Raw genomic sequence first — 26125 nt, 5'->3', positions numbered from 1 at the left:
TTTCTGAATTAAACTCCTTAAGCGATATGGAAGAACATATTGACGTGTTCTGACAAGAAATCATCTATGCTGCAGAAGATAGCATTGCCATCACGTCTATAGAGTTATAGATATACTAGATGGGCTACCTTATTCAATACAAATTATAGTCCTTTCATAGTGTCCAAAGAACTATACACATTATAGAAGGAATATCATCTGCAATTCAAAAGGTAATCCTCTATTATGTCCATGCTCTAGTGGTTGTTGGAAGCACCAAGACATTAGAAGCACCGAGTAGGGAATACTACTTAAGGAAGTAATGCAGAGTGTTGCAGCGACCTCCCCTACTTCACACTTATCTGGGGGCGGGAGTGGCTTATTTTGATTTGATTGTGGTACTCCATCTGAGTATCTTGGGTCACATTAACCCCTAGATATCCTAATTTTACCCGAAACTTGGGAGGGTCACATGAATATTTGGGGCATAATTTAACCCCTTCCATGCGCGGCAAATTCCACCGTGGTGCGAGGGGGGGCGGGGCTGGGCGTGGCGCTCAGGTGCTCAGGACGGCTCCCGGCAGTCATAAATCATGGTGGGCGTGTGCTCATGACGGCCGGGAGCCGTCCGAACTCCGCCCACAGATTAATTTGCCCGCACAGGAGCGGCAATGGTCGGACGGCTCCCGGCTGTCATGAGCACACGACTACCGTGACTCATGACGGCCGGGAGCCGTCCTGAGCATGGATGTGGTTAAAAAACGTTTGCACAGGCCTACCAAATGTACAAATTCTTGCATGCACAAACAATAAAAAAAAAATGTCAAAATGAACAGAAGTAGAAGTAACAACTTAGAGAAAAAGTATGCATTTGTTTTGACTCAATGCACATTTCATTTCAATAGAGGCACAGCCTGCAAGAATGGCAGAATATACATACAAATGAAACAGAAGGAAGAACATCCTAACTGAAAACAACAATTAATAAATGTAGACTACAGAACGTAAATAAGAACAATCAGGTATTTACTCAACTCATATGTCAAGGAAAGGTATGTTTATTAAGAGAGAATAATATGCCCTAATGGACATAGTACATTTTGAATGGTTTAAGGCAACAACAAGATGTGCCTAGTTTTTTTTTGTTTTTTTGTAAATAGAAAGAGTTTAAGTACTAGACGAAGGATGCATGTTTACCCTGGGTGACACTTCTCCTTTCAAGAGGTCAAGGTACAGAGATTATTGCTAATTGTTGACATGAACACCTGAAGTTTAAGACTCACAAAAAAGTTGGAAACTACAGCAGGACTGGCAGTAGATAGTCGACTTATTTCTAACTAATGCCTTCTCTCATAAAATGACTATCACATAGACCACGGGTACTCATAGTACGGCCCGCGGGCCTCCAGCGGCCCGGCAAGCCTTCCCTGGCGGCCCGCGGACCTTGCAGACATAGTGCCTGTGCCCTGTGCTTGTCAGCGAACACCGCCGTTTACAGCAGCACGGAGCTGTGAGGCCGGGCGATTCTTTTAAAGGCCATTTACTTGTTAATGAGGCTTTGTTGTATTTCACCTCTTCTTAGCGCCCCTGCATCTCCCCTCTGATTGAGTGGAGATGCAGGGGCGCTAAGAAGAGATGAAATACAACAAAGTCTCATTAACAAGTGAATGGTCTTTAAAAGACCTGTGAAGTACTTGGGTGCGGCGGCCGTGTGCGTTCCCTGGAAGCAGTCTCAGCGCGGGGTGAGGTGACAGGGGACAGCAGGGTGAGGTGATGGAGGGCAGCAGGGAGTGAGAGCAGGGGGTGAGGTGACAGCGGGAGGAAGAGAGAGTGTGACAGAGGGAGGAAGAGGGAGGGAGAGGAGGAAGACAGAGACAGAGGGAGGGAGACGGAGAGAAGGAGGGAGAGAGAGAGGGAGGGGGACAGAAAGAAAGGGAGACAAACAGTGAGTGAGACAGAGGGAGGGAGAGAGAGGGAGGGAGACGGAGAGGAAGGGAGGGAGAGAGGGAGACAGAGAGAGGGAGGGAGAGAGAGGCAGGGAGACAGAGGGAGGAAGGGAGGACAAAGGGAGGGAGGGAGACAGAGGGAGGGAGGGAGACAGAGGGAGGGAGACAGAGGGAGACAGAGACAGAGGGAGGGAGACGGAGACAGAGGGAGGGATAGGGAGGGAGGGAGACAGAGGGGGAGAGGGAGGGAGACGGAGAGAGGGAGGGAGACGGAGAGAGAGAGGGAGGGGACAGAAAGAAAGGGAGACAAACAGTGAGTGAGACAGAGGGAGGGAGAGAGAGGGAGGGAGACGGAGAGGAAGGGAGGGAGAGAGGGAGACAGAGAAAGGGAGGGAGAGAGAGGCAGGGAGACAGAGGGAGGAAGGGAGGACAAAGGGAGGGAGGGAGACAGAGGGAGGGAGGGAGACAGAGGGAGGGAGACAGAGGGAGACGGAGACAGAGGGAGGGAGACGGAGACAGAGGGAGGGATAGGGAGGGAGGGAGACAGAGGGAGAGAGGGAGAGGGAGGGAGACGGAGAGAGGGAGGGAGACGGAGAGAGAGAGGGAGGGGACAGAGCGAAAGGGAGATAAACAGTGAGTGAGACAGAGGGAGCGAGAGGGAGAGAGAGAGGTAGGGAGACGGAGTGAGAGGGAGACAGAGAGGGAGGGAGACAGAGAGAAAGGGAGACGAACAGTGAGTGAGACAAAGGGAGCGAGAGGGAGACACAGAATGAGTGAGACAGAGTGAGTGAGACAGAGAGGGAGGGAGACAGAGAGAAAGGGAGACAAACAGAGTGATGGAGGGAGAGAGAGATAGAGAGAGGGAGGGAGACGGAGGGATAGGGAGGGAGGGAGACAGAGGGAGAGAGGGAGACGGAGAGAGAGAGGGAGGGGACAGAGCAAAATGGAGACAAACATTGAGTGAGACAGAGGGAGCGAGAGGGAGAGGGGGAGGGAGACGGAGTGAGAGGGAGACAGAGAGGGAGGGGACAGAGCGAAAGGGAGACAAACAGTGATTGAGACAGAGGGAGCGAGAGGTAGAGAGAGAGGGAGGGAGGGAGACGGAGTGAGAGGGAGACAGAGAGTGAGGGAGTCAGAGAGAAAGGGAGACGAACAGTGAGTGAGACAAAGGGAGCGAGAGGGAGACACAGAATGAGTGAGACAGAGTGAGTGAGACAGAGAGGGAGGGAGACAGAGAGAAAGGGAGACAAACAGAGTGATGGAGGGAGAGAGAGATAGAGAGAGGGAGGGAGACGGAGTGAGAGAGAGGGAGAGTAATAGAGAGAGGGAGAGAGAGAGGGAGGGAAACAGAGAGATAGATAGATAGATAGATAGATAGATAGATAGATAGATAGATAGATAGATAGATAGATAGATAGATAGATAGATAGATAGATAGATAGATAGATAGATAGATAGATAGATAGATAGATAGATAGATATGTGTGCATACCGGGTCTGGTGGCTCAGTGGATGAAGGCGTCCGCTGCAGGGGCCTGTGTTCAACCTCATGGTCATAGTTTTTTTTTGCTCTAGCCCCGCCCCCTCCCCCACTGGCCCCGCCCCCACCGGTGCGGCCCTCAGCCAGAAACCACACTGTAAATTTGGCCCCCGAGAGAAAGTTTGTGAGTACCCATGACATAGACATTCCCATACTTAGAGCACAGCTTAGTGCACCACTTGTTACAGGCTTAAGTTGAAGGGTCCATACATGTGTGGGAATAGTTTTTACCACATGTGCATTAAGCACAACTAGTGGGTAAATTTATTTCATTCTATGCAACACATGAGTGTGGAACACTCTACATATGTGGCGGAACTGCAGGATTAAATGTTGGTCGGCAAATGTCTCATAGCTGTTAAATACTGTTACCATATACATTTTCAGTGCGCATACTTAAGTATTTCTTTATTTAATTTTTTTTATGTAGCGCGACTCAACCAAAAAATAAGTCAGTGTACTTCACAGGAAAACAGCAACATAGATTAAGATCTCCATACGAAGAAAATATAACACTGTAGACTAAGAGCCAACGAAGCATCTGACAAATACCGATGCAGATAATGTATGGAAAGAAACAGAGGGAAAAACAGAAAGAGTAGGTGGAAAACTGTTGCGAGTGAAGAGTGGAGAGGAAATTGAGCTATGAAAAGAGACTGAAAAGCAGGAAGAGAGCAAAATCTGGGCTGAGAAAGAGGAGGAAGGAAGAACAAAAATAGTCATAAGAGAGCATAGGAGAGAAACAGTAACAAACATTGGCATAGCCAATAGGTCTTGCCTTTGGGACCTTATAAGTGTTTAGCTATGCAACAGTTGATGTTGTTGCACCATGGATATTGTGCTGCATAACTAAATACTTATAAGGCTCCAAAGGCGAGACCTGTTGGCTATACCAATGCTTGTTTAGAGAGACACTGATCTGGCATTGGCAACCATATCAGGCTAGCACTGCAGCATCTCAACAGCTACCTAACTTTATATATATCTTCAAAACCATGACGAGCAGAGTTCGCAAACACCTCCCCCAGCTCCCATCAGCATCACTGCTGACGCTCAATAGATCAAGAGACTTGACAAATGTAAAAAAAAAGAAAGCAATCCTTTAACAGTGCGTAGACACTGACAGTACTTGTGCGTTACGAATGATAGACTTCTTGTTACAAGGCAGTTATTAACAAACATAAGCCATACGACTTCACGAGACTTCACACCCATGCAGAAATACATCAACGCTTATAACAAGCTGCCGGCTACAAAATGTGTTTTTATTTATGGCGCCGAACAGCGGCATCAATTACAACCTTGAAGGCTTTGCAAGGGGTTTCCAGGTCAGTGAAGTGCATAATTTCCCATTGACTGAGGCAGCCTATTAACTCGGACAGGACAGTGCCCTCTGAGACCATTGGAGAGGGCTTAATGTTGATGTATGATCAGCACTGGGTAAATGCAATCAAATACAATCCCGATCATTATCCTGTGACGAAAGGCCCGAACCGATGAACAGGAAGCTGATAAACTACCTGGAGACGCTTATATTTTGAAATAAACTTTAATGTATTAAACTTCCGAGATAAAAGTCAACCAGCCCTGAGATGGCCTTGTGCCTGGAGGTAACTGAGACAAACAAGCAAGACGAATAAAGCACTCCAATGCCTTCGGGTCGAGTTTGCGCTATATAAATCTGCATAAAAGAAACCGGCATGAGAAACGAAAGTAAAGTCTCGTAAAGGAGCAGGAGGTGAGCCCGCGAGTGGTGCGCGTGCGTGCGCTTGGGAGAGCAGTCTTCACTTTTCAAGCACTGCGCTCGTACTTGTGGCGTGCCGCTGCTCGATCCCGCAAGGTGGATGCCGCCATAAGCACGAGTGCAGTGCTTGAAAAGTGAAGACCGATGGCTAAAGGCCCTCCTAGAGCAGCGCATGCGCGCTGGCTAGGCGAGGCTTAAAAAGTATGAACAGGAACTGAAGGGAAATGTCAAGAAAGGTAGAAAACGAGTAAGAGAGAAATTAGGATTAGAAGGGCTGTTCAGAGGAAGAGAAAAGTACAATACCAGTCGCCTTCAAGATGGAGAGAGGGGAGAAAAAGGGTGTAAATGGGAAAATCCTTAGAATCCATTTACTTACATTTAGCTGTAACTTGGTATCCACCCAGAGGAGGCTCGTGTCCTTCAACTGCATCAAATCCAGCTGAAACCAAGACGATCTCTGGATCAAACTCAGTGGCAATGGGCATTACAACATTCCTGATTAATACAAAAAGAAGAGGTTTCAGGAAGTGTGCAGTGTAAGCATAGATACATTAAAGCATGGCAGTGGAAATAAAGCGTATTACAGTGCAATTATCAAATTCTATTTTATTATCAGAGTGCATTGAAATTGGCCTGTGAAAAACAATGTTTTCTGTCTTACATATTGCATGTTACTATTAGGTTACACATGATACGAACTCTCCTCATAGTCAGACGGCCTCTTCAATGTAATTTTAACAACCTGCACAAATCTAGCCTCTTGCATTCTGGTTTGATTAGACACCTTTTTAAAATCAAATAAAAATGAAATGCCATGACTTAACATATATGCAGAGTACAATATGCTAACTTGTTAGCAGTGCTGAGAGTCTTGTCATTCTGAGCAAACTACTATAACCCCTTTACCACAAGTTTGAAAAACAAAAGAATTTGTAAAATGAATGATGATACTGTGAAAATGAATGAATAATAATGTCCCAATTACACACTCTGACCCATCACTTTTGCGGGAGCCTGAAGATTAGCCAAGAATGGTATTTAAGACCAAACACCCAACTTACTGATTTTGTCCTTTGGAAAATACTAATGGCTCTTGAAAGGTCAAAAGACATTTGTCACCGTGTTAACGAGGACATAAAATATGCATATATCAACAACAATCAGATTATTACTATTCAGTAAATGAGGAGAGGGTGATGAAGTTTCAACACCTTTATATATCTTAAAGGATTAGTATTGTTTTGTCATCTTTATTCAGATTAGTTGGGCTACAGAAATATCAATAAAAGGTTGATTAGTGACAGTATAAATCAAAACAAAGTGTTCCATGCAGGAAATTGCAATTAAGCTAGCTAAGGATCCTAACCTATCCTAAATGGAACTCATTAAGAGTTCCTTTCAGAAAAGAGCAAGGCTCAGACTATAAGAAGAACTACCCATAAAGAGTCATTCTGGAAACTCAGCTGAGTTTCCTGGAGATGCAGTAGCAACCATACAAAATCTAATGAACTTTGAAGTAGCATTAATCTTGGAAAGGGTCTATGGACAAAGAAAGAATAAAGTCACATTTAAGTAGTAGCTTTTAGCAACAGAAGTAAAGTACTAACTCTCCATTAGAAGAGTCGAAAGCAGGGAAAGAAGATTTGGATCAGTCTGTGAGTCTCCTCCTAACTAGCTAGGAACACTCATTAATATAAAATCACACAATAATGTATCAAAACTTATTAGACATTAGCTCCTCTCAAACAAAGAAAACAGCTCATCCAATGGTGTCATCAACATCCGGTGCTTCTTCTTCCGATTCCCACGGTAAATATTCACGATGCTACCGTGTAAAACATTGTTTCAGAAATTTGTTACATGGAGGAAAGTTCTCATGAGACCCTTCTTATCTAAGCTAAAAGATGTGCTTTATGTGCATTGTAAATACAAAACAAGTCAGATATGATGAGGCAAACTAGTAATAATATTCTGTGAACCATTCATAAAATATACCCAAATCATTAGTTATTCTAGCAGTCACAGCAAAGCTCACTGTATTTGGTAGGTGATCTAATGTGGTGTGCTGAGGCTAATGAAACATCAGCTTAATGTCAGTACATTGCTAAGCAAGTTGCTGGCACCAGGAAAAATGTTCTAAATAAACGTATATCAGGCTAGGAGCAAGATTTGAAAGAAAAAGGGCTTTTATGCCTAAATAAAGGGGCACATTTTAGAATGATTGCCGAGTACAAGATTTTTCTACATACTTTCATATACTTTAATAAACACACTTTACCCTACATAGATGATTAATTAATATATTATTTACAGCCTTAATAGGGATTCTTTCATGTTTATGAAGTAAGCAAATTTTTTCTATGTGTAATTTTTCTACGTGAAAACATTTTTGCAGCAGTTTAAATGTATTCTAAGGTGCAATTCTAACATGGTCTGTATGTCGAATTTTCATTTTACCAGTGATTTCCTCCACTTTCTACTTCTGTATACCAGTAACAATCGGGCTCCTCACACCCTATTGTTCTATGAAGAGCAGGTTCAAGAAATCGTGCTGAAAAGTACTCCGTGGATATAGATATTTGCTATATCACAACCCAAAATACATTTAGCAAACCATTCTATTTATTAAACTATTCCAGAATTAAATTGACTTAATTGATTTGCACATTTCTATATGGCTGAAATCAAAGAGGCAATTACATTCTTGTGAGTAAAATATAGCATAACAGTTGTTTATCAAAATTGTAGTCTGTGTGCAGAAAGGACAGATGTTGATTCACACACTCAGACTGTGTTTATTTACAAAGGCATGTGAGCTTTTGCAAAAGTCAGTACACACCCCAGGGCATCTTAGTGCTAAGACAATGACAACAATTTACATTGCATGTCTAATGTCGATATTGCCATGTCTTTACATTATTTCTACACTTTACATTTTTATAATAATCTGCTAATATGTATGGGCACAAATGTAACATGAATTTAGGATTCTGCTACACGGTGTTAGCCTAACCACCCTACAACAAGTTACCAAGAAAGAACAATGAAAACAACAATTTCTATACACTAAGGGGTCATAGCCAACTTTCCTGTTAACCATAAGGAGACCTCTTCTACCATAGTACTCCAAAACCCCAGCAACAATATTTCTCACCAAACGGACACTACAAATCAGATCTCAACATAAATACATACTTGCCAGATACCCAGGAGGCACCTTTTTACTTTCTCCTTTCTTGCCATTCCAATAATTATGATCCTCCACAGCTACATCCTAGTCCCCCAGTATTACCACCCATCAAATGAAGTCCACTTAAATCATTGCCACGTGCCTTCAGACCAACATGGTAATTCCAATCAACTGCCACCTAGCCATACAATTCCCTGCTTCGACCTATCTATCTAACCTCAACTCGCCACCTCTACTCCATCCTCAGTGCCCATTCCCATACAGGCAAAGCACAGCAAGGAAAAAACAGCACAGGGACTAAAGTGCATGCTCTTCAATGCATGATCCATGAAACAAATGTTGTTATATCTTTGACCTAATTTCAGAATAATCAATGCACACCCTCTTCATCATAGAAGCTTAGCTCAGTGATGAAGCCACATTCATCTGTTATGAAGCCATTTCCACTAAATATGATATCATCTTAAGGAACTGCATCCAAAAAACCTGAGGGACCTCACTGTCATTTTCAAGAAACTCGTATAAATCTCATAGTTTGAGAAATTCACCATGACCGACTGTGAATCGATGTTCGTAAGATGCTAATCCACACCCTCCTTTACCTATTATTTAGTCCTGATACGTAGACCACTTCCAAGCAATGGAAAATCCTGGGATGTTTTACTGAATTTGGTAGCAACGGTAACCTTAAATCACCTTCACCTATACATTGTCACTAATCTTAACTTATTTATGAGAGCCCTGCATCACTTTTGCACCACGTAGTGGTACATGCGTAATGTAGGGCTCTCAATCTAATTAAAAAAGCCACACAAAGCCATCCTGGCTTTGAGTGGTCGGATTGAATAAATCTTGAGTAAGGCAACGCAACGCAAATGGCTGCGTTGCCTTACTCTGTGCTTGGGAGGTGTTCCATGGGTGTTGAGGTGGGTTTTCCCATGCAGCACCCATGGATTTTGACCCTGCCTCAAATTTACAAAATCATGTAAACTTGGGGAAATACCAAATCCGTACCCCTACTGAGGTAACGTGTAACGAAGAGAAATATGTTTATTTCTCCTCGTTTTTTCCTCTTTCTATGTGTGTTGCATTCTGCAGCAACACATAGCAACACATAGAAAGAAGAAAACACCTCTTAAGAGAGTTTTTTATGTAGGGAGGTGTCCCTTCCTGCACAAAAACAACCTTGTCTGCAACAGAGGCACCCTTGCACAATAGTGCAAGGGTGCTTACGTTGGCACTAAGCTGCACAAATGGCGCCAGTGCAGTGAGAAAGGACAGGAATGCACCGTATTGCATAAATAAGGTGCATTCCCTTCCACTTTGGCGTAGGGCAGTGCACCAAGGTGCCTTGCTGGGCTGCCCTATGCCAACATCCCATCAATGAGGGCCCTAGCTCGACCATCAGGATCAAGCTCTAAGTAAATCCATAAGCTGTGACTGAAACAACTCACTCAGCAGGACACAGTCTGGAAGTCGTCATCACCCTTGGACATGCCACAATGACTAGTAACTTCCAAGCAATCTTCAGTGGCCACCACAGCAGCGCCTTTAGGCTCCAGCTCCCAGCTTGCCAATCAGCAACAAAGGTATCCCATAACAGCAGCAACTTACACACATAGTGGGAACATTTTTAATCCTCAACATTGTACTCTCACTTCATAAAAAGCCAGCTAACAAACAACCAATATATAAATATCTACATTTAACAACTGGCTCCCTGATGGACCAGATAACCAGGTCCATTAAAAAAATCTACCAAAGCTAAACCCAAACAAAGGTTCACAAAGAACAATGATAAGATTAAAATAAGTTAAAGCTGCATATTGCAGCACAAATGTAGAAAAGAACATGATAAGAAAGATGAAGTCCTAGTTTGCCACTTTAACAGGGTATACAAAGCAGCAATAAAAAAACAGAAAAAGATACCACTACATACGCATACATGCTAAATGCAGACTGCCCATTGAAGGAATTACAAAACATTTTATAAGAATTTCAAAATCAAGAAATTTGCATCTCAAAAGGCACCACTATATAAAATTAGAAGACTACATCTCAAGAATATCACCTCAAACACTTAACATAGAAAAGACTGGCTCACCCTAAACAATGATTCAACCAGTCAACTCAACAATCCCTTATCTTCTTCAACATGGTCTCTGAAATAGAAATCTGTGACCTCATCAAACAAGCAAACCCTCAGGATCAAAAATGGACCCAGCTCATTCAAATATCTTCAAAGATATTTTTCCATAGCTAGGACTACTTTAAAAAGCTTCCTACAACAAGGATCCTTTACATCCTAACTGATGACCTGCTAGGTCAGACCGCTTCTCAAAAAAAGAACTTTGAATCATTCAAACTAGCAAACATTAGACCTATACCAAATGACCCATTCTTGTGTATGCTGATTGAAAGAGCATATTTTGACCTCGTTTCTAACTGTAATGAGTACAAATGCGTAAGATTTCGGCAAAGGCACTGAATTTTGTATGCATTTGGGATGATACAAACCTTACGGCACACATATACAGTGCAGAAGAACTACTGGTTCTGAACGTAACAGCAGTGTTTGATTTCATCCACCATCAAACATTACTACTCAGACTTGACATATAGGTAAATCTAGAAGCAGCTAAAGTGGATTGCCTTTTACCATAAGAATAGACAAAGATTGGCTTATATGCCAACATTTACTGCTCCTTTAACAGCTCATACTGTGGCATTCCCACAGGCCTCTACAACCTCCCCTAGACTGTTCAATCTCTGCTTGAACCCTTTGATGAAGCTGAAGAGTTTTTTTATAGTTTAAATGCTACAGTTAGGCAGAGGAGATGCAAATTATGGTTAAAAACTGACAATATAAAAGATCTTCACACATCTAGTCCTGATGACTTCCTACATGCTATAGATGCATGAATGTTGGCTAACCATTTAAAGCTCCACACTGCAAAAAGTAGGATCCTTAATTATGAGCAATGTTATGCTCACCATCCTCCAAGTACATGGCAGAGGAACTTGAAGCCCCACCAATAATATCAAGGCATCTTGAAGTGACCATGGATTCAGGCCATTACTTGTTCCCTCATGTTTAGGAAGAGCGCTTTTGATACAATAAGAATGGTGAGGAGCCTCTACCTTTTTTTGGATGGCTAAAAAATCTGAAAGTTACCTTTGCACCACCAGCTTTACCCTAGTACCTCTTGCTTCTTAATTTGAATTCTACAATGGAATAAGAATACTTCTGCAAGACTACTACTCAAGAGAGCGCATGAAGCCACTTTTACAAGTTATACAGGAGCTGTCCACAGTGAGATGATCAATTTTCAATGTTCTCTTCATCTTTAACAAAGCTACTCAAGGAACTGGCCACTATATCTACAACTGAGGTCCAAAATTCTCAAGAATAGAATGATATTTCAAGAATAACTCCAAGAGTCGATGGTCCCCCTTCCCTACACAAAATCATTTGTATAATCAGATCTGTATTCTTAGTCCTTGCAGTAGGATTATGGAACTCTTTTCCATCCAAAATACCGATTTAAAAAAAAACACCTGAAATTTAGGAAGTAAGGAAACACATGGCAGTTGCTTAGATAATTCTCTGAACAGTGGATCTGGCATCAGCACTGCATGATGATCTATTTTCTTCAGGGCATTGGCAATGACTTTGAGCACCCATATCAAGACCCACAGCCACCACACTGAGAAGATTCATATGGTCATCATCACCTAAGCTGGAGTTGCAACAACCTTGCTCCTACAATTCCTGTGTCCTCAGGTACCTAAAGTCATTTACACCTGAATGTATTCTTCCCTGGCTGCATAGTAAATTTCATCCCAATTTATTCGGCCATAAAAGTTCAACCACACATCAACCTTGCAAGACCTGCTTCTACCACTCAAATCTATTATGAGTACACTATGATTAAGCACTCAATACTAGATAGACAGGCATGCATAGGTGTAAAGATCTGCCAATCTGGTTGATGAATTTAAGAAGTCTAATGTAATCCATCTATGCAGGTCCTGAATCAAATGAATCCCCGATTGGCTCTATTACTAATCATACATGGGATGACGATAACACAATCATCCAGGCCAATTTCTCCCCACTCTCACTGAAACTATATCCATGTTGAAGCCATAATGCCTCAAGTGGACACCCTTCTGCTGAAGTCATGCTAGAAAGTATCTGAAAGATAATAAATCAGAAATATTCAGGTCCTGAAGTCCTCAAACTCTATGTTTTTAAATGTGTATATATGTAAGGTACTATGGCAAAAAAGGGTGCATACCTCCCCAATCGAAAGGTTGAGTGTATTGTTGTGAATGTCTTTTATGATCTTGATGATCGAAATAAAGATTATGAAGTGAAATATTCAGGTGCCTGCAGAACTAACCAGTCAATTGGAACCATGACCTGCAAGTCTATCACTCATACAGCTGTCATCCGCTGCACCACTGATGAAGCAAGAAAATGTAGCTTAAAGTAACATGGTTTGCTTGTAAATCATTAACATGAAGCATGTCAAAAAGAAACAGAAAAATGAAAATGTGCCTTTCACTAAACATGCAAATTAACATGTGATATATTTAGTCTGATTTTTATGTAGTAGGCATCCATTTATATTGCATTTTTATTGTCAAGTTAAGCTAGGCCTAATTTTTTTTTCTATCCTCTGCATTACATTTATTTTGCCTCTCAACGTCTTTAAGCATGTGGCATACTGCGACATTAACTAAATAATTCACATTAGATTTTGAAATTGTCATTCTTGCAGAATGTGCCGACTTCGACAAACAATTTCTTTCCCTCCAAAGCTGCATGTTCTCATCCTCTTTGGATAGACTTTAGCTATCACTTGTTCTTAATGCTGAATAGTCAAAAGGTATTAAACAATAAGTGTACTCATAGAAAATGAAGCCTATGATATAGATCTGTAGTAGCTGCAACTAAAATGGTTTTGCTTTAGACTAGTTCATGTCACGCAGTGGAGTTCTGAATAGCTGAGATATGAAGCTACAGGGTTCGCATGGTAACTCAATGTGAAACCAGTGTACATAAGCATTTGCAACTTAGTATTTCACTTGAAGATTTTAGGTGCTTTCGTATGTTACCATGGGAATGAAGAAGGGATGCGACAGACCATCAGATTATCCTTTCACCATTGGCTGATAATGCCCTGACACCGTAAAGGATGGATACATACATTTTTGTGTTTAATATATGTTTTCCAGTTAGATTTCAGTCAGAGTCTAGAAAACACTTTCCACAACACATTCCTTAGAACCGCACTGAGACCCTTTTGCTGATCAGAGTGGTTCAGATTAAATGCTTTGTGACTATCTCTTACCTTTACTCTGGAAGCTACTGCTGATGGGGTTTTCAGAACTTTCTTTAGGCATACAGCAAGTGCTGCAACTGATTCCTGATTGGGAGAAGACTCGGATGAGTTTTCCGGAACTTCTCTTCATGAGAAGCTCACTAAACTTTAATTGCCATTTCTAAATAATCCTTAGTATTTTCGCTTCTTTATGGGTTCTTAGGTTAGGATCTATTAGAGAAGTGTAGGGATTTTGGTAAAGATGTTTTATGGAACACGCTGTGATATTTACCTATTTGTTGCTAACCATTATTTTTCTTGCTATTTCTGTAAACTGATTTAACTAATTTGAATTTAGAATAAAGAGAATAAAACTCAAACCACTAAACTTAAAAAGATAAATAAAACTTTTAAAACTTACTTAAACTCTCATTATTGACAGAACGTAGGAAGCAGTGTTGCAATTTGATATTATATTATGCTCCATTTTTAAAATGGTAGTAAAGACTCAGTCAACCTGGAGTAGATCAAGGCGTGGAGTTGGAAACCATTGTTAAAAGTGGTGAACTGATATTAACCTTCTCACGTACCAGCACCACTAAACACCCTGCCCCAAGACACAATAAGAGCATGTTCACTCATGCATAACACCAAAACCATTGTCTTTCCCATTTTGTAAGCTGTGAAGACACTTTGGTACACCACAGTGTAGTATGTAGCACACTATAAATGCTTCAATACAATACCATACAATATAATACTTACAACTGCAAAAAATGTTCCTAGTGGCCAGATGTTTTAGACAGACATATCTTAAAGTGGCAACAGCATGGGTACTACAAGGATAGAGTCATGCTGGGAGCCACTTACCTAGAACCTTTTAGGCATTCACAAACATTCTCAGAAGTATTTCCCAGTCTGAATGTGCATCTAAACCTACTCTAAGTATGATTGATAAGTGTTTAGGGATAGGAAAATGCTACTAACACCCACATATTTTCAGAGAATGTTAGAAAAAAGATGTTACTACCAGGCTTTATTTCCAAGCATTGAGAGCAATTTCAGATTCGATACAACCCACCATCTGCAAATTGTTCACATTATGAACAATTCAATGGAATATTACTGGGCAGCATGAACAGAAATATTTGATTTCCATATCTTTTCCAAATACATATGTTGGGATTTTTCAGCGCTGTACAAGTTGTAGCTGCAGGGGTTTTGAAGAATAGTTTACTAATGTTCCTGTGAATTGGGTCCCTGATATTTAGCTGGGTAGCTTTTTCCATGCAATAAGCATCTGCAACTACACATCTGTATTTGTTTTATTTACAGTATAATTTGCCCACCCAAAGACTACTTTAATTAAGAGAGAGACGGTTGTCTACTAGAACACAGTATATTAGCCCATGATTTTCAGTATTCTTGGAAAAATCGCTTGTTCAAAACATGTTCTTGGTGTCCTGTCAAATGTTTGTTGTGGTTTTGGTGGTCATAGCTGGACAATATGCAAGGCTAGTAAAATGCATAAAATGCAAATAATAAAATGAATTTAAATATCTCCAGAGTGCTTGGAAACTGCTTCAAAATGACTCATGGGGTGGTAATGTGGTGACAAAAAATAAATGAAAATAATGTGGGACTTGCTAATCTCTGGCAATGAAAAGATGAATGGGCCAAAGGGTGCAGGAAACACTATAAATCAGTGCAATAGGAAATGGCCCTGAAGGAGTAGATGGACCTGAAGTCACCGAAATGCAAGGGGTAAAGAAAGGGACATCACACACCATTTGACCTATACTTTCACTCACACAGTTATACATACACACAAATCGAAACATATACACATGGTCTCGCACATAAACACTCTCATCCACAAGCACGCACACAACATACATTTAAAAGCATTTTATACTACCTCAGCTACCAGGGAGGGTCATATTCCAGCGAATTGTACTCCATGTTATTACACTATTGTGAATAATATAATAATATTTACTATTAGTGTAATAAACATTTGACAGACCACAAAGAAATTGGAACCCCAACCAGCATCCATAAGGCAGATTTGCTCCTTTGTTTCTAGTATTGGTTTTGCCATCCCTGAGGCCAGGGATCAAAAAGGCAGTGCCAGGGGTCACAAAGGGCAAGCCAGGAGTCGCAGCTATGACCCCTGATGACTCCTCCATGGCATCCATGAAGGGGTCCAATGCGACCCAGAGTGTCACGGTGGTAGGTGGTTGAGGTTTCTCAGGTTACAATCATTACCTCCACTCTGCACCTGTTTCAGGCACTGCTGCTATAACTCCTAGGTGAGGAGACCAAATATTCATATCAAGAAGGAGGGTTGGTTAAAGTGGACTATATACAGGCAGTCATATTGTTCAAAGAGTTGAGAAGGAAAGATTCCTGGTGATGAAAAATAGAAAACCTTCTATGGACAAAAGTAATAGCCTGAGCATATTGTAATGACATTTTCTAAGAAAGAGACTGTGCACAGTGATGAGCGACAGCTCATGTTTTATTCTCGTTGGGAAAAAAACAGTAGGTCGTTATAGTTAGGACCTTGTTTCCATAGGAAAAGCATTTTTGTTTTGCTAATAACTTTGGCACGGTTTGACGAATCCTCTTGACATTTTCAAAATTAGTATGATGCTCACTTCAGCTGCTGTCTTGAAAGTTTTGGGGTGATCCAACAAGCAAGGGCAGAGAAAAGGGCAGTGCCCCAAAACACATTTTCCACAGGCAAATTCCAAAAGGGATTTTAGACACAACTACAGCCCATACTGCTGAACAGAATTACACCAAATTTGGCAGAAAGGTAGCTGTTGGTTCAGAAAGCAACCTTTTTGTGAATTGATGCAAATATGTTAAGTAGTTTTTGAGATATTAAAAGAAGTCCAACTTTAGAAATATAGGGACATGGATCCTTCGAGGATCTGACAGTCCCTGTGCTGTAATGTGATTGGCTGCCAAGACTTCAACCAGGAAATATTGACAGCCATCTTAGGACTTGTCTTCAGTCAAAAAAAAAAGAAAAGGGGGCAGGGTAGGAATACCCTCACCCCTAAGCCTGGATCTTGTTGTCCCAGAGGGACCCCGCCATGACAAACAAAAGCACTTTTTAAAAGAAAATTACCACAGAAAGTTGACAGAGCCACGAATTTGCAGCAAAAGGTTTTTAAAAACCAAGCACTGCATCCTGCTCTTGTTTCCAATAAAGCCCCTGGGTGGGCCAGGACCCAGGGGCATGCTACATACAGTAAATATAAAAGGAAGGGGAGCACTTGGCCCCCGCCACAGGCATTTTTTTGCCCCGGGGTCCACCACCTCCCTGGGGCTACATAGCATATAAGTGGGGAACCACACTGACTCCACGAGCCCCGGGGACTTTTGGAGCTTTTTAAAAAAAAGAAGGGGGCCACATGAACCTCCTAGAGCTTTTTAAAGCCGCAGGGACCACCACCTCCTTGGTGCTAAATCAACAAAATGAAGGGGGTCTGTGTGGACCCCCAGGCCGGGGGACCACCACCCACCTCAGGGCCAAATTCAAAATTTACACATGGAGGGGGTCACGCAGCCCTCCTCCTGGGCCATATATGGCTCCGGGGACCACCCCCTCCCCTGGGTCGGCCCATGCAGATAAAGGAAGGGGGGCCATGCAGCCCCCCCTCCTGAAGCCACATGGCACTGAGTACCACCACCCCCTGGGGCAGGCTCCTGCTGTGTCTTGGATTGCCCACCCTCAGGATATAACTGTTTCTTTACCTTGGCGTGAGCTGTGACAGTTCCCACCAAGCAATAGCAAACACTCTGGTTCCAACAGGTGGGAGCTCTCAAAGTGCTCCTGCTTGCTGGAAGTGCAGGTTTCATCTCGTTCCCTGCCTTCAGACATGCAGGCAGGGACAGAGATAAATGCATTTCAGCAGTTCCCTGTGTACAGCAGCAATGTCAGCTCCCGCAGGAGGTGGGGAGCCGGCTGGGACTGAGGGGGCCTTGAGGCTCACCCCGTGATCCAGGGGGATGGTCAAATGGGAGCAGAAAGAGGAACAATAAAGGTCAGCAATGAGCAGAAAGGGGCAAGATAAATATGAGAAATGAGCAGAAAATGGCAAGATAAAAGTGAGAATTTAGCAGAAAGAGGGAGAATTAAGGTCAGAAAGAGGCAAAATAAAGGTCAGAAACGAGCAGAAAGAAGCAAAATAGAGGTCAGAAGCGAGCTGAAAGAGGCAAAATAGAGGTCAGAAACTAGCAGTAAAAAGCAAAATAAAAGGTCAGCAATGAACAGAAAGAGGCAAAATAGTGATCAGAAATTAGCAGAAAGAGGCAAAATATTGGGGAAGAAACTAGCAGAAAGAGGCAAAATAGAGATCAGAAAGAAGCAAAATAAAGGCTGTGGAGTAGAACTGGTGTACTCCGTGCAGCACATCATTCCCGAATGAAAATAGAGCCCGACTTGACCCGACTTGACCCTGCCTATCCTACAAAGGATGTAAATATGCTATTAAGAGATACAAACCTGCCATTGAACCTACTAAGCTATTCAATTGTACTCACCTCTAGGGACTACAAGTACCATCATCTATTAAAGACATTGCACTAAGGAAAGATTGCACTAAGCAAAGCCCATTGGTGAAATTGTTAATAAAAGCATGCCGGAAATGATCGGAAGTGAGCCTTCAATGCCTGTTTGTCTTGCAGCTCATCAAGAAGAGGCGTGTCAGCCTCGAAACACATCGGCATGAAATAAAGAATGGCAAGAGAGAGGCGAGCTGCGGCGAGGCAAAGTGACCTAATGGTGGGAAGTGCTGTTGAGTGCCCTTTCAATGCTTCAGGGCATTTTGGTGATGAATATATATATATATATATATATATATATATATATATATATATATATATATATATATATATATATATATATATATATATAAGTGATCAAGGGCTCGTTGAAGCCAGAAATGCGTCATAGCGACCAATGCATAAATAAAATAACAAAGCACAGAAGAAGTGGTATCCGTTCCGTTTTTCTTTGTTGAAGTCATAAAGAAAAAGAGTATTCAGTAATATATATATATTTATATATATATATATATATATATATATATATATATATATATATATATATATATATATATTTATTTTCGTGATAGTTTCCACTTAATAAATTTTGGAAACGGCCCCCGCGAGTGCTGTCTTTCTCTTTTGGATGGTGGTTGTGAGAAGGAGAGTTGCAGCAAAAAATTAAATGCGGGTACACCCCCGCACGAAGAAGCACCCGCCTGTGAGTGCACCTGACTGGTGTTTCGTAGCAGTGATATATATATATATATATATATATATATATATATATATATGTGTGTGTGTGTAATTACCTACTGGCAGTCGCCAGTAGGTAGTTATAGTTAGGACCTATTTTCCATAGGAAATCCGCAACATTCTATTTGGAATAACGTTAGTGCCGATTGACAAATCTTCGCAAAATTTTCCAAACTTTTGGCCAGCTCCGGTTCGCTCATATCCTGAAAATTTCATGGTGATTCGTCAAGCGGGGGCCGAGAAAAAAGGGGGGTCCCAAAACACGTTTTCCCCATGCATTTTCCCATAGGACCTGTTGACGCAGCTACAGCCCAAACTGCTGAACGGAATTACACCAAATTTGGCAAATAGGTAGTCCTCAGTTCAGACTCGTGCCTTTTGCTTAAATGGTGTAAATCCGTTCAGTAGTTCCTGAGAAAATTAGAGTTAAAAAGATAGATATATCTGGGTGGAGCCTAACCACACATCTCATCGTGAGATCTGATTGGCTGTCAATACCTCGTCCAAGAAGTGTTGGCAGCCATCTTGGGACCAATATACATGATAGCACCTCATTAAAAAGCATTGCAGTTAATAGAAGGTTTTAAGAATTTTGTTACATTATAAATCATTTGTTAATGGTACCATACTCATTTTAGGAATTGTGGTGTGTTCTAAGGTGATTTTACCATGTGAAAAAGCCTTCTGCTGTGATATCATGAATCATGTTTGAGAGAAAGCTATTTTCTCATGCTTTTCCCACAGAGGTTTGGAAGGTGATCTATAAGCTAAACTGAGACCATATTTTCTGTAAATTCACATTATATTTCTCAGTCTTGTGAGAACGAAGTCTGACATTCTCAGTAAAACATGTACATCCAACAAGGGCAGAGACTGTCAGTTGATTCCTTTGTGTTCTACTGCAGCTTCCCAGAGTGTTCTAAAGAACAACTAGAGCGCTAACAGTCCTACTTATGACAAATGTATTGCACACCTGAAGCCATCTTGATTGGAATAAAGTGGTAACTCTTAAAACATTTAATTTAAAAAGGAACAAAATGAGGGGGTTCATTTTGCCATAGAAAGTATGATTAGTGCTGCAGAAAGAAAAATTAGGGCACACTTTGAGTGACTTCTCAAATCCTCTTCTATTTCATTAACAAATTCTGACACGCAGACTGAAACATGCACTTTTAATACCAGCAGCAGACTTCCGTGGTGAGCAGTAGCTTTACTACAGAGATCTAATGAGCAACTAGAGTGCTAACATTCAGAATTTATGGCAAATGTGTGACATATCTAAATACCTTCTTGATGGAATCAAAGTAAAAAACTGAAAGCATTTCCTACTGACGAGACTGCAGTAAATGAGGAAATTAGGAAACTTCATAAGAAATAAGTCTCCCAAAATGGCCACCAGAGACAAAAGAGCCCAAATGTAGCACAAATATCACCCAGATGTAGCCCACATATAGCCCAATGACAGAATGTCCCAGAGTGTTCTTAAGAACAACTAGAGCGCTTACTGTCTTATGTATGACAAAAGTATGGCACACCTGAAGCCATCTTGATTGGAATAAACTAGTAACACTTAAAACATTTACTTTAAAAAGGAACACAATGACGGGGTTCATTTTGCCATAGAAATTATGATTAGTGCTGAAGAAAGAAAAATTAGGGCACATTTTGAGTGACTTCTCAAATCCTCTTCTATCTCATTAAAAAATTCTGATATGCAGACTGAAACATGCACTTTTAATACCAGCAGCAGACTTCCGTGGTGAGCAGTAGCTTTACTACAGAGATCTAATGAGCAACTAGAGTGCTAACATTCAGAATTTATGGCAAATGTGTGATATATCTAAATACCTTCTTGATGGAATCAAAGTAAAAAACTGAAAGCATTTCCTACTGAGGAGACTGCAGTAAATGAGGAAATTAGGAAACTTCATAACAAATAAATCTCCCAAGATGGCCACCAGAGACAAAAGAGCCTAAATGCAGCACAAATATCACCCAGATGTAGCCCACATGTAGCCCAATGACAGAATGTCCCAGAGTGTTCTTAAGAACAACTAGAGGGCTTACTGTCTTACTTGTGACAAAAGTATGGCACACCTGAAGCCATCTTGATTGGAATAAACTGGTAAGACTTAAAACATTTAATTTAAAAAGGAACACAATGAGGGGGTTCATTTTGCCATAGAAATTATGATTAGTGCTGAAGAAAGAAAAATTAGGGCACATTTTGAGTGACTTCTCAAATCCTCTTCTATTTCATTAAAAAATTCTGATATGCAGACTGAAACATGCACTTTTAATACCAGCAGCAGACTTCCGTGGTGAGCAGTAGCTTTACTACAGTGATCTAATGAGCAACTAGAGTGCTAACATACAGAATTTATGGCAAATGTGTGACATATCTGAATACCTTCTTGATGGAATCAAAGTAAAAAACTGAAAGTATTTCCTACTGAGGAGACTGCAGTAAATGAGGAAATTAGGAAGCTTCATAATAAATAAATCTCCCAAGATGGCCACTAGAGACAAAAGAGCCCAAATGCAGCACAAATATCACCCAGATGTAGCCCACATGTAGCCCAATGACAGAAGTGTGCAAAACACTTATTTTTTGTGTATTTGCAGTTTTATATAGTGCAGAATTGTCAGGTATTGGAGTGCTTTACATGAGCATTGATTACATCACACAAGATCAAATTCATTTTGGTTGTAGACATGGGGAGATTAAGTGATTTTACCAGAATCACAGAATGTTGAGCTGAAGCAGAAACTCCAACCTGGTTCCCCAGTTGCAAAGTCTGCAGCTCTGGAAGTAACACCACATCCTCTCCCCTAAGTGCAACATTTAATCAAGTGGTCAACTGGATAAAAAAACATAAAGATTACAAATAATGTAAAAGTTCTTTGTCGGTTTTTGAAAACTCAGAAAATATGTCCTCATTTTAGTTTTTTAGAGTACTAACCATAATTTTGATGCAAATAAGACCCTCTCATATATGTAATTTCTAAAGGAAATGCTCTGGGTATTACAGTTTTGATTACATCAAGATGACGTCAGGCGTTCCACACTTTTGTAATAAATATAGAATGTTAGCAATCTAGTTGTTCATTGGGATACTGTTGAGAGGCAGAGGCCAGGGGCACGGACTCTGAAAATTGAAGGCAGGTAGGAGAGTGCAGAGGCAACAATTTGACCACATTGGGCAGGCAGGAAGGGCAGTGGCAGCACAACAGACTATGGAGGGCAGTGGAAAGGGGGGCAGGGGCAACAAAGGCTGTGGCAATATAATAGACCATTGTGGGCAGAAGGAAGAGGCAGTGGTAGCACAACTATACATGCCAACAGACCCGTTTCAGCCAGGAAACGTCCAATGTTTTTAAGCTCAAATGGGCTTTATTTGATCTGTCTCCAGTCTACAATCTCCTCTTTTTCAATGTAACTCAAAGGGGAAAATCAATATCCCAGTTTTTTTTCAAAATCTCCCTCTTACCAAGTTCCAAATGTTCGCAAGTATGGTACATTGGATCATGGTAGGCAGGAGCAATTGGGGTATGGACATGGACTCGGATAACAGAGGACATGAGGCACCAAACTGACCCTACAGGCCAGGCATCAGGGTTTGCAGCAGCACAATACACTACACAGGGCATGCGGGACGGGAGTGCAGCACAACAATCCATAGAAAGCAATAGGGAGGGGACAGGACCATGCACATGGACAACAGAGAACAGAGGGGAAAGAGGCAATGGTAGCTAGCTGACCATAACGGACAGACAGGAGAGAAAGCTGCAGCATAACAGACCATAAAGGGCAGGAGGGACAGATCAGGGGCATTACAATGGAACAGACAAGCCAGGAGGGAGGGAATAGGGGTCTGCACATGTAAACAGAGGGCTGGGGGCAAGGGGGCAGGAGCAGCAAGATGACCATGGAGGTGAGGCAGGATGGGCACTAGAAACAAGACACACCATGGAGAGCAACAGTGAGACTATGATGGCATACACACAGACCATGGAGGGAAGGTGGGAGAGGGTCAGGGGCAGCTAGCTGACCACACAGGGAAGGTGGGAGGGGCCATGGCAGCACAGAAGACCATGCATGGCAAGCGGGAGGGTTAGTGGCAGCACAATGGCTATGATGGGCAAGAAGGAGGGTGCAGGGGCATGCACAAAGGACCATGGAAGATAGGAGGGAGGGTCAGGACCTGGGCACAGACAAGAGAGTTCAGGGGAAGGGGCCTCACAACAGACAGTGCGGGGCAGGCAGGATGAGCAATTGCAGCACAACAGACCAGGGAGGGCAGAAGGGTGTGGCAGTAAAATGGACCATGGAGGACATGAGGAAGGGGATAGGGGCATGGCATGTGGACAGGCAGGGTGGAGGTGGCAGGGACAGGTTACAGTCATCTGACAATGCTAGGCAGGTGGGAGGGGAGTGGCAGCTCAACAGAACACTCAGAGTAGATAGGAGTGGCAGGTCCTTGGAACATGGTGGGCAAAAAGGATGGAGCAGGGGCATGCACAAAGACATCGGAGGGCAGGGGGAAGGAGAATAGGGGCAGCAAGCTAAGCACAGAGGCTAAGCAGGAGGTCAATGATGGGCCATAGAATTGGGCAATGGAGGGCAGGGGGAGTGGAGTGGTACATCATGCTAACTGGAGGGCAGTGGCAGGACATCAGACCATGCATGGCAGGAGGGAGGAGGATAGTCCATGGATTCAGACAACAGAGGATAGGGAGGAGGTGGATGGGGCAGCAAGCTAACTGTTCAGAGAAGGTGGGTATTAGGAACTTTATTGTTTTTAAAATGTGTGTCTGTGCGAACTACTTAAAATATGAACAAGTATGCTGCATAATCTCACTTTTATTCAGGAAGAAGAGGACGTTTGAGACTGTGACTCCGGGCTCACTTGGCAGAAACACCCCCTGACCCTCCACCCCCCCATCGCAAAATGTAATGCCCGTGAAAAGGGTAGGTGGACGCAGTGTTATATAGAACATAGTCCTGGGAGCACGATTGAAAATGAAAACTAGATATAGTATATGGTATAAACTATACACCAAAAAGTGTGATATAAGATGAACCAGGCGTGAAATATAATATGCAATACATTGTGCGCAATGACAGATTCATTGGAGAGCGCGAGATAGCACAGGCACTAGCGCGTGCTATGCGATATGCGCCTTGGAGTGTAATATGCACAGGGCAGTGTTGTGTAACCTAACTAGTCTCTAAAGTTGTAATATAAAATATGTGCTGGGGAGTGTAACGTTGCATATGCACTGTGACAAGGATATGGATCCCAGATTGTAATATGTATGGCATAGCGCTGTGCGTTATAACATAGGCATGGAGGAAGGCACGTTAGATGGGGCAATATAACCCGTGTGAAGGCAAGTGTGGCATGACATATTCACGGGGTGGTGTTACAGTGCACATGGGCTATAGAGTGTCATAGAATACGCACTAGCTGGTGGAATACAACACAGAGGTGTGTGGCACTCGGCGGGCACTGGTGGGTGTAACACAGCATTGGGCTCAGCCAGGAGCACGCTGTGACTCTCAAGTGAGGTTCGTCTCTTTTCCAGAGAGTAAAATAAAAAGTATTACACATCCGGCGGTGGATGTGTGTTTTATTAACCGTGAGGGGGGTTTCTTGCATAGTTTGGTCGAATTTTTGTCGAATCCCCTTTGAATGGCTTGGTGTGCGTGTGTATTAAATGTGCCCGTCAATAACTACCCATGTTTGTATAAATAAACAACAAGGGTGTCTACTTGGAGAGTACCCACTGGCGGGGGAGCCGGGATTAGGCACGGTAGGGCGTCAGACACGTCAGAGCTTCACTAGCGGTGTAAATACATTCCATGTGGATTCATTGTATGCAGTCGCCTTTTAATGAATATCACGCAAATCGTCATGGTGATAGGTACATACGGTATGTCCAGCATGTCCTAGGTGTTTCTATAAATATATATATTTTTTAAATATTAAAAAACAAAGGACGGCCCGGGGGATGGGGTCCCCGTGGCCATAAGTGGCCTGAGGAGGTGGGCAACGCAGCCCCCCTCCTAAAGAATAAAACACCCCAAAAAAAAGGCCATGACCCGGGGGTTGGGGTCCCTGGGGCCGATTAAGGCATTGGGAGGGGGGCTACGTGGCCCCCTTCCAAATGTATTTTCTTCAACAAAAAAAATTAGGGTGCAGGCCCTGGGGGATGGGGTCCCCAGGGCCAATAAATTAGAAAAAGAATGGGGGCAACACAGCCCTCCTTCTTAAAAAAATAAAATAAATAAAAGACCGGCATCGCGCCGGAGGCCACGCCCCCTCCTTGCAGCACTCTGCAAACGCGCCCCCTGGCCAGTTGTAAGTTGGGGAATTAATTCCCCTTCAATACTGAGGGTCCCTGAGGGCCAACTAGCCCAACAGGTATCTCCAGTATGCGCCAGGGAGCTGCGTTGCAGACAGGTGTTCTGAGGCCATGCCCCTGTTTACACCTCTATGCAACGGAGCTCTGTGGCGCTTACTGGAGGTACCTAGTGGGCTAGTTTGACCCTAGGGACCCTTAGGATTCAAGGGGACTTAATCTCTCAACTCAGAACGGCCACAGGGCACGTTTACACAGTGGTGAAGGGAGGGGACGGGGCCTGAGGTGACGTGTGCAAACACGCCCTGTGGCGCGTTTTAAGTCGGGGAAATAATTCCCTTTCAATCCTGAGGGACCCTGGAGGCCAACTAGCCCACCAGGTGCTTCCAGTAAGCGCCACTGCTCTGCGTTGCAGAGACTTGGTGCAGGCCGTGCCCCTTTATACACCTCTCTGCAATGGCGCTTACTGGACGTACCTAGTGGGCTATTTTGCCCCTAGGGACCCTCAGGTTTCAAGGGGACTTAATCTCCCAACTTAAAACAGCCACAGGGCGTGTTTACACAGTGGGGAAGGGAGGGGACGGGGCCGAGGTGACGTGTGCAAACACGCCCTATGGCGCGTTTTAAGTTGGGGAAATAATTCCCCTTCAATCCTGAGGGACCCTGGGGGCTAACTAGCCCACCAGGTGCTTCCAGTAAGCGCCACTGAGCTGC

At 42.7% G+C, this 26125-nt stretch overlaps 1 protein-coding gene across 1 annotated transcript in view; it reads right to left on the bottom strand.

The window, feature by feature from the left end:
* LOC146789275 (histone deacetylase 9-like) overlaps positions 1 to 26125 on the bottom strand; it is a 1526442-nt gene that overhangs the window by 707107 nt on the left and 793210 nt on the right. Inside the window, exon 10 of the mRNA XM_085630931.1 lies at positions 5586 to 5704. Within this exon, the coding sequence (XP_085487057.1) occupies positions 5586 to 5704 (119 nt within the window). The remainder of the gene's footprint in view (positions 1 to 5585; positions 5705 to 26125) is intronic.

This window comes from Triturus cristatus, chromosome 10 (genome assembly GCF_964204655.1).
Source record: "Triturus cristatus chromosome 10, aTriCri1.1, whole genome shotgun sequence".
Classification (NCBI taxonomy): Eukaryota; Metazoa; Chordata; class Amphibia; order Caudata; family Salamandridae; genus Triturus; species Triturus cristatus.
The sequence above is the reverse complement of the archived record's forward strand: the minus strand, read 5'-3'. Positions and strand labels throughout refer to the sequence as shown.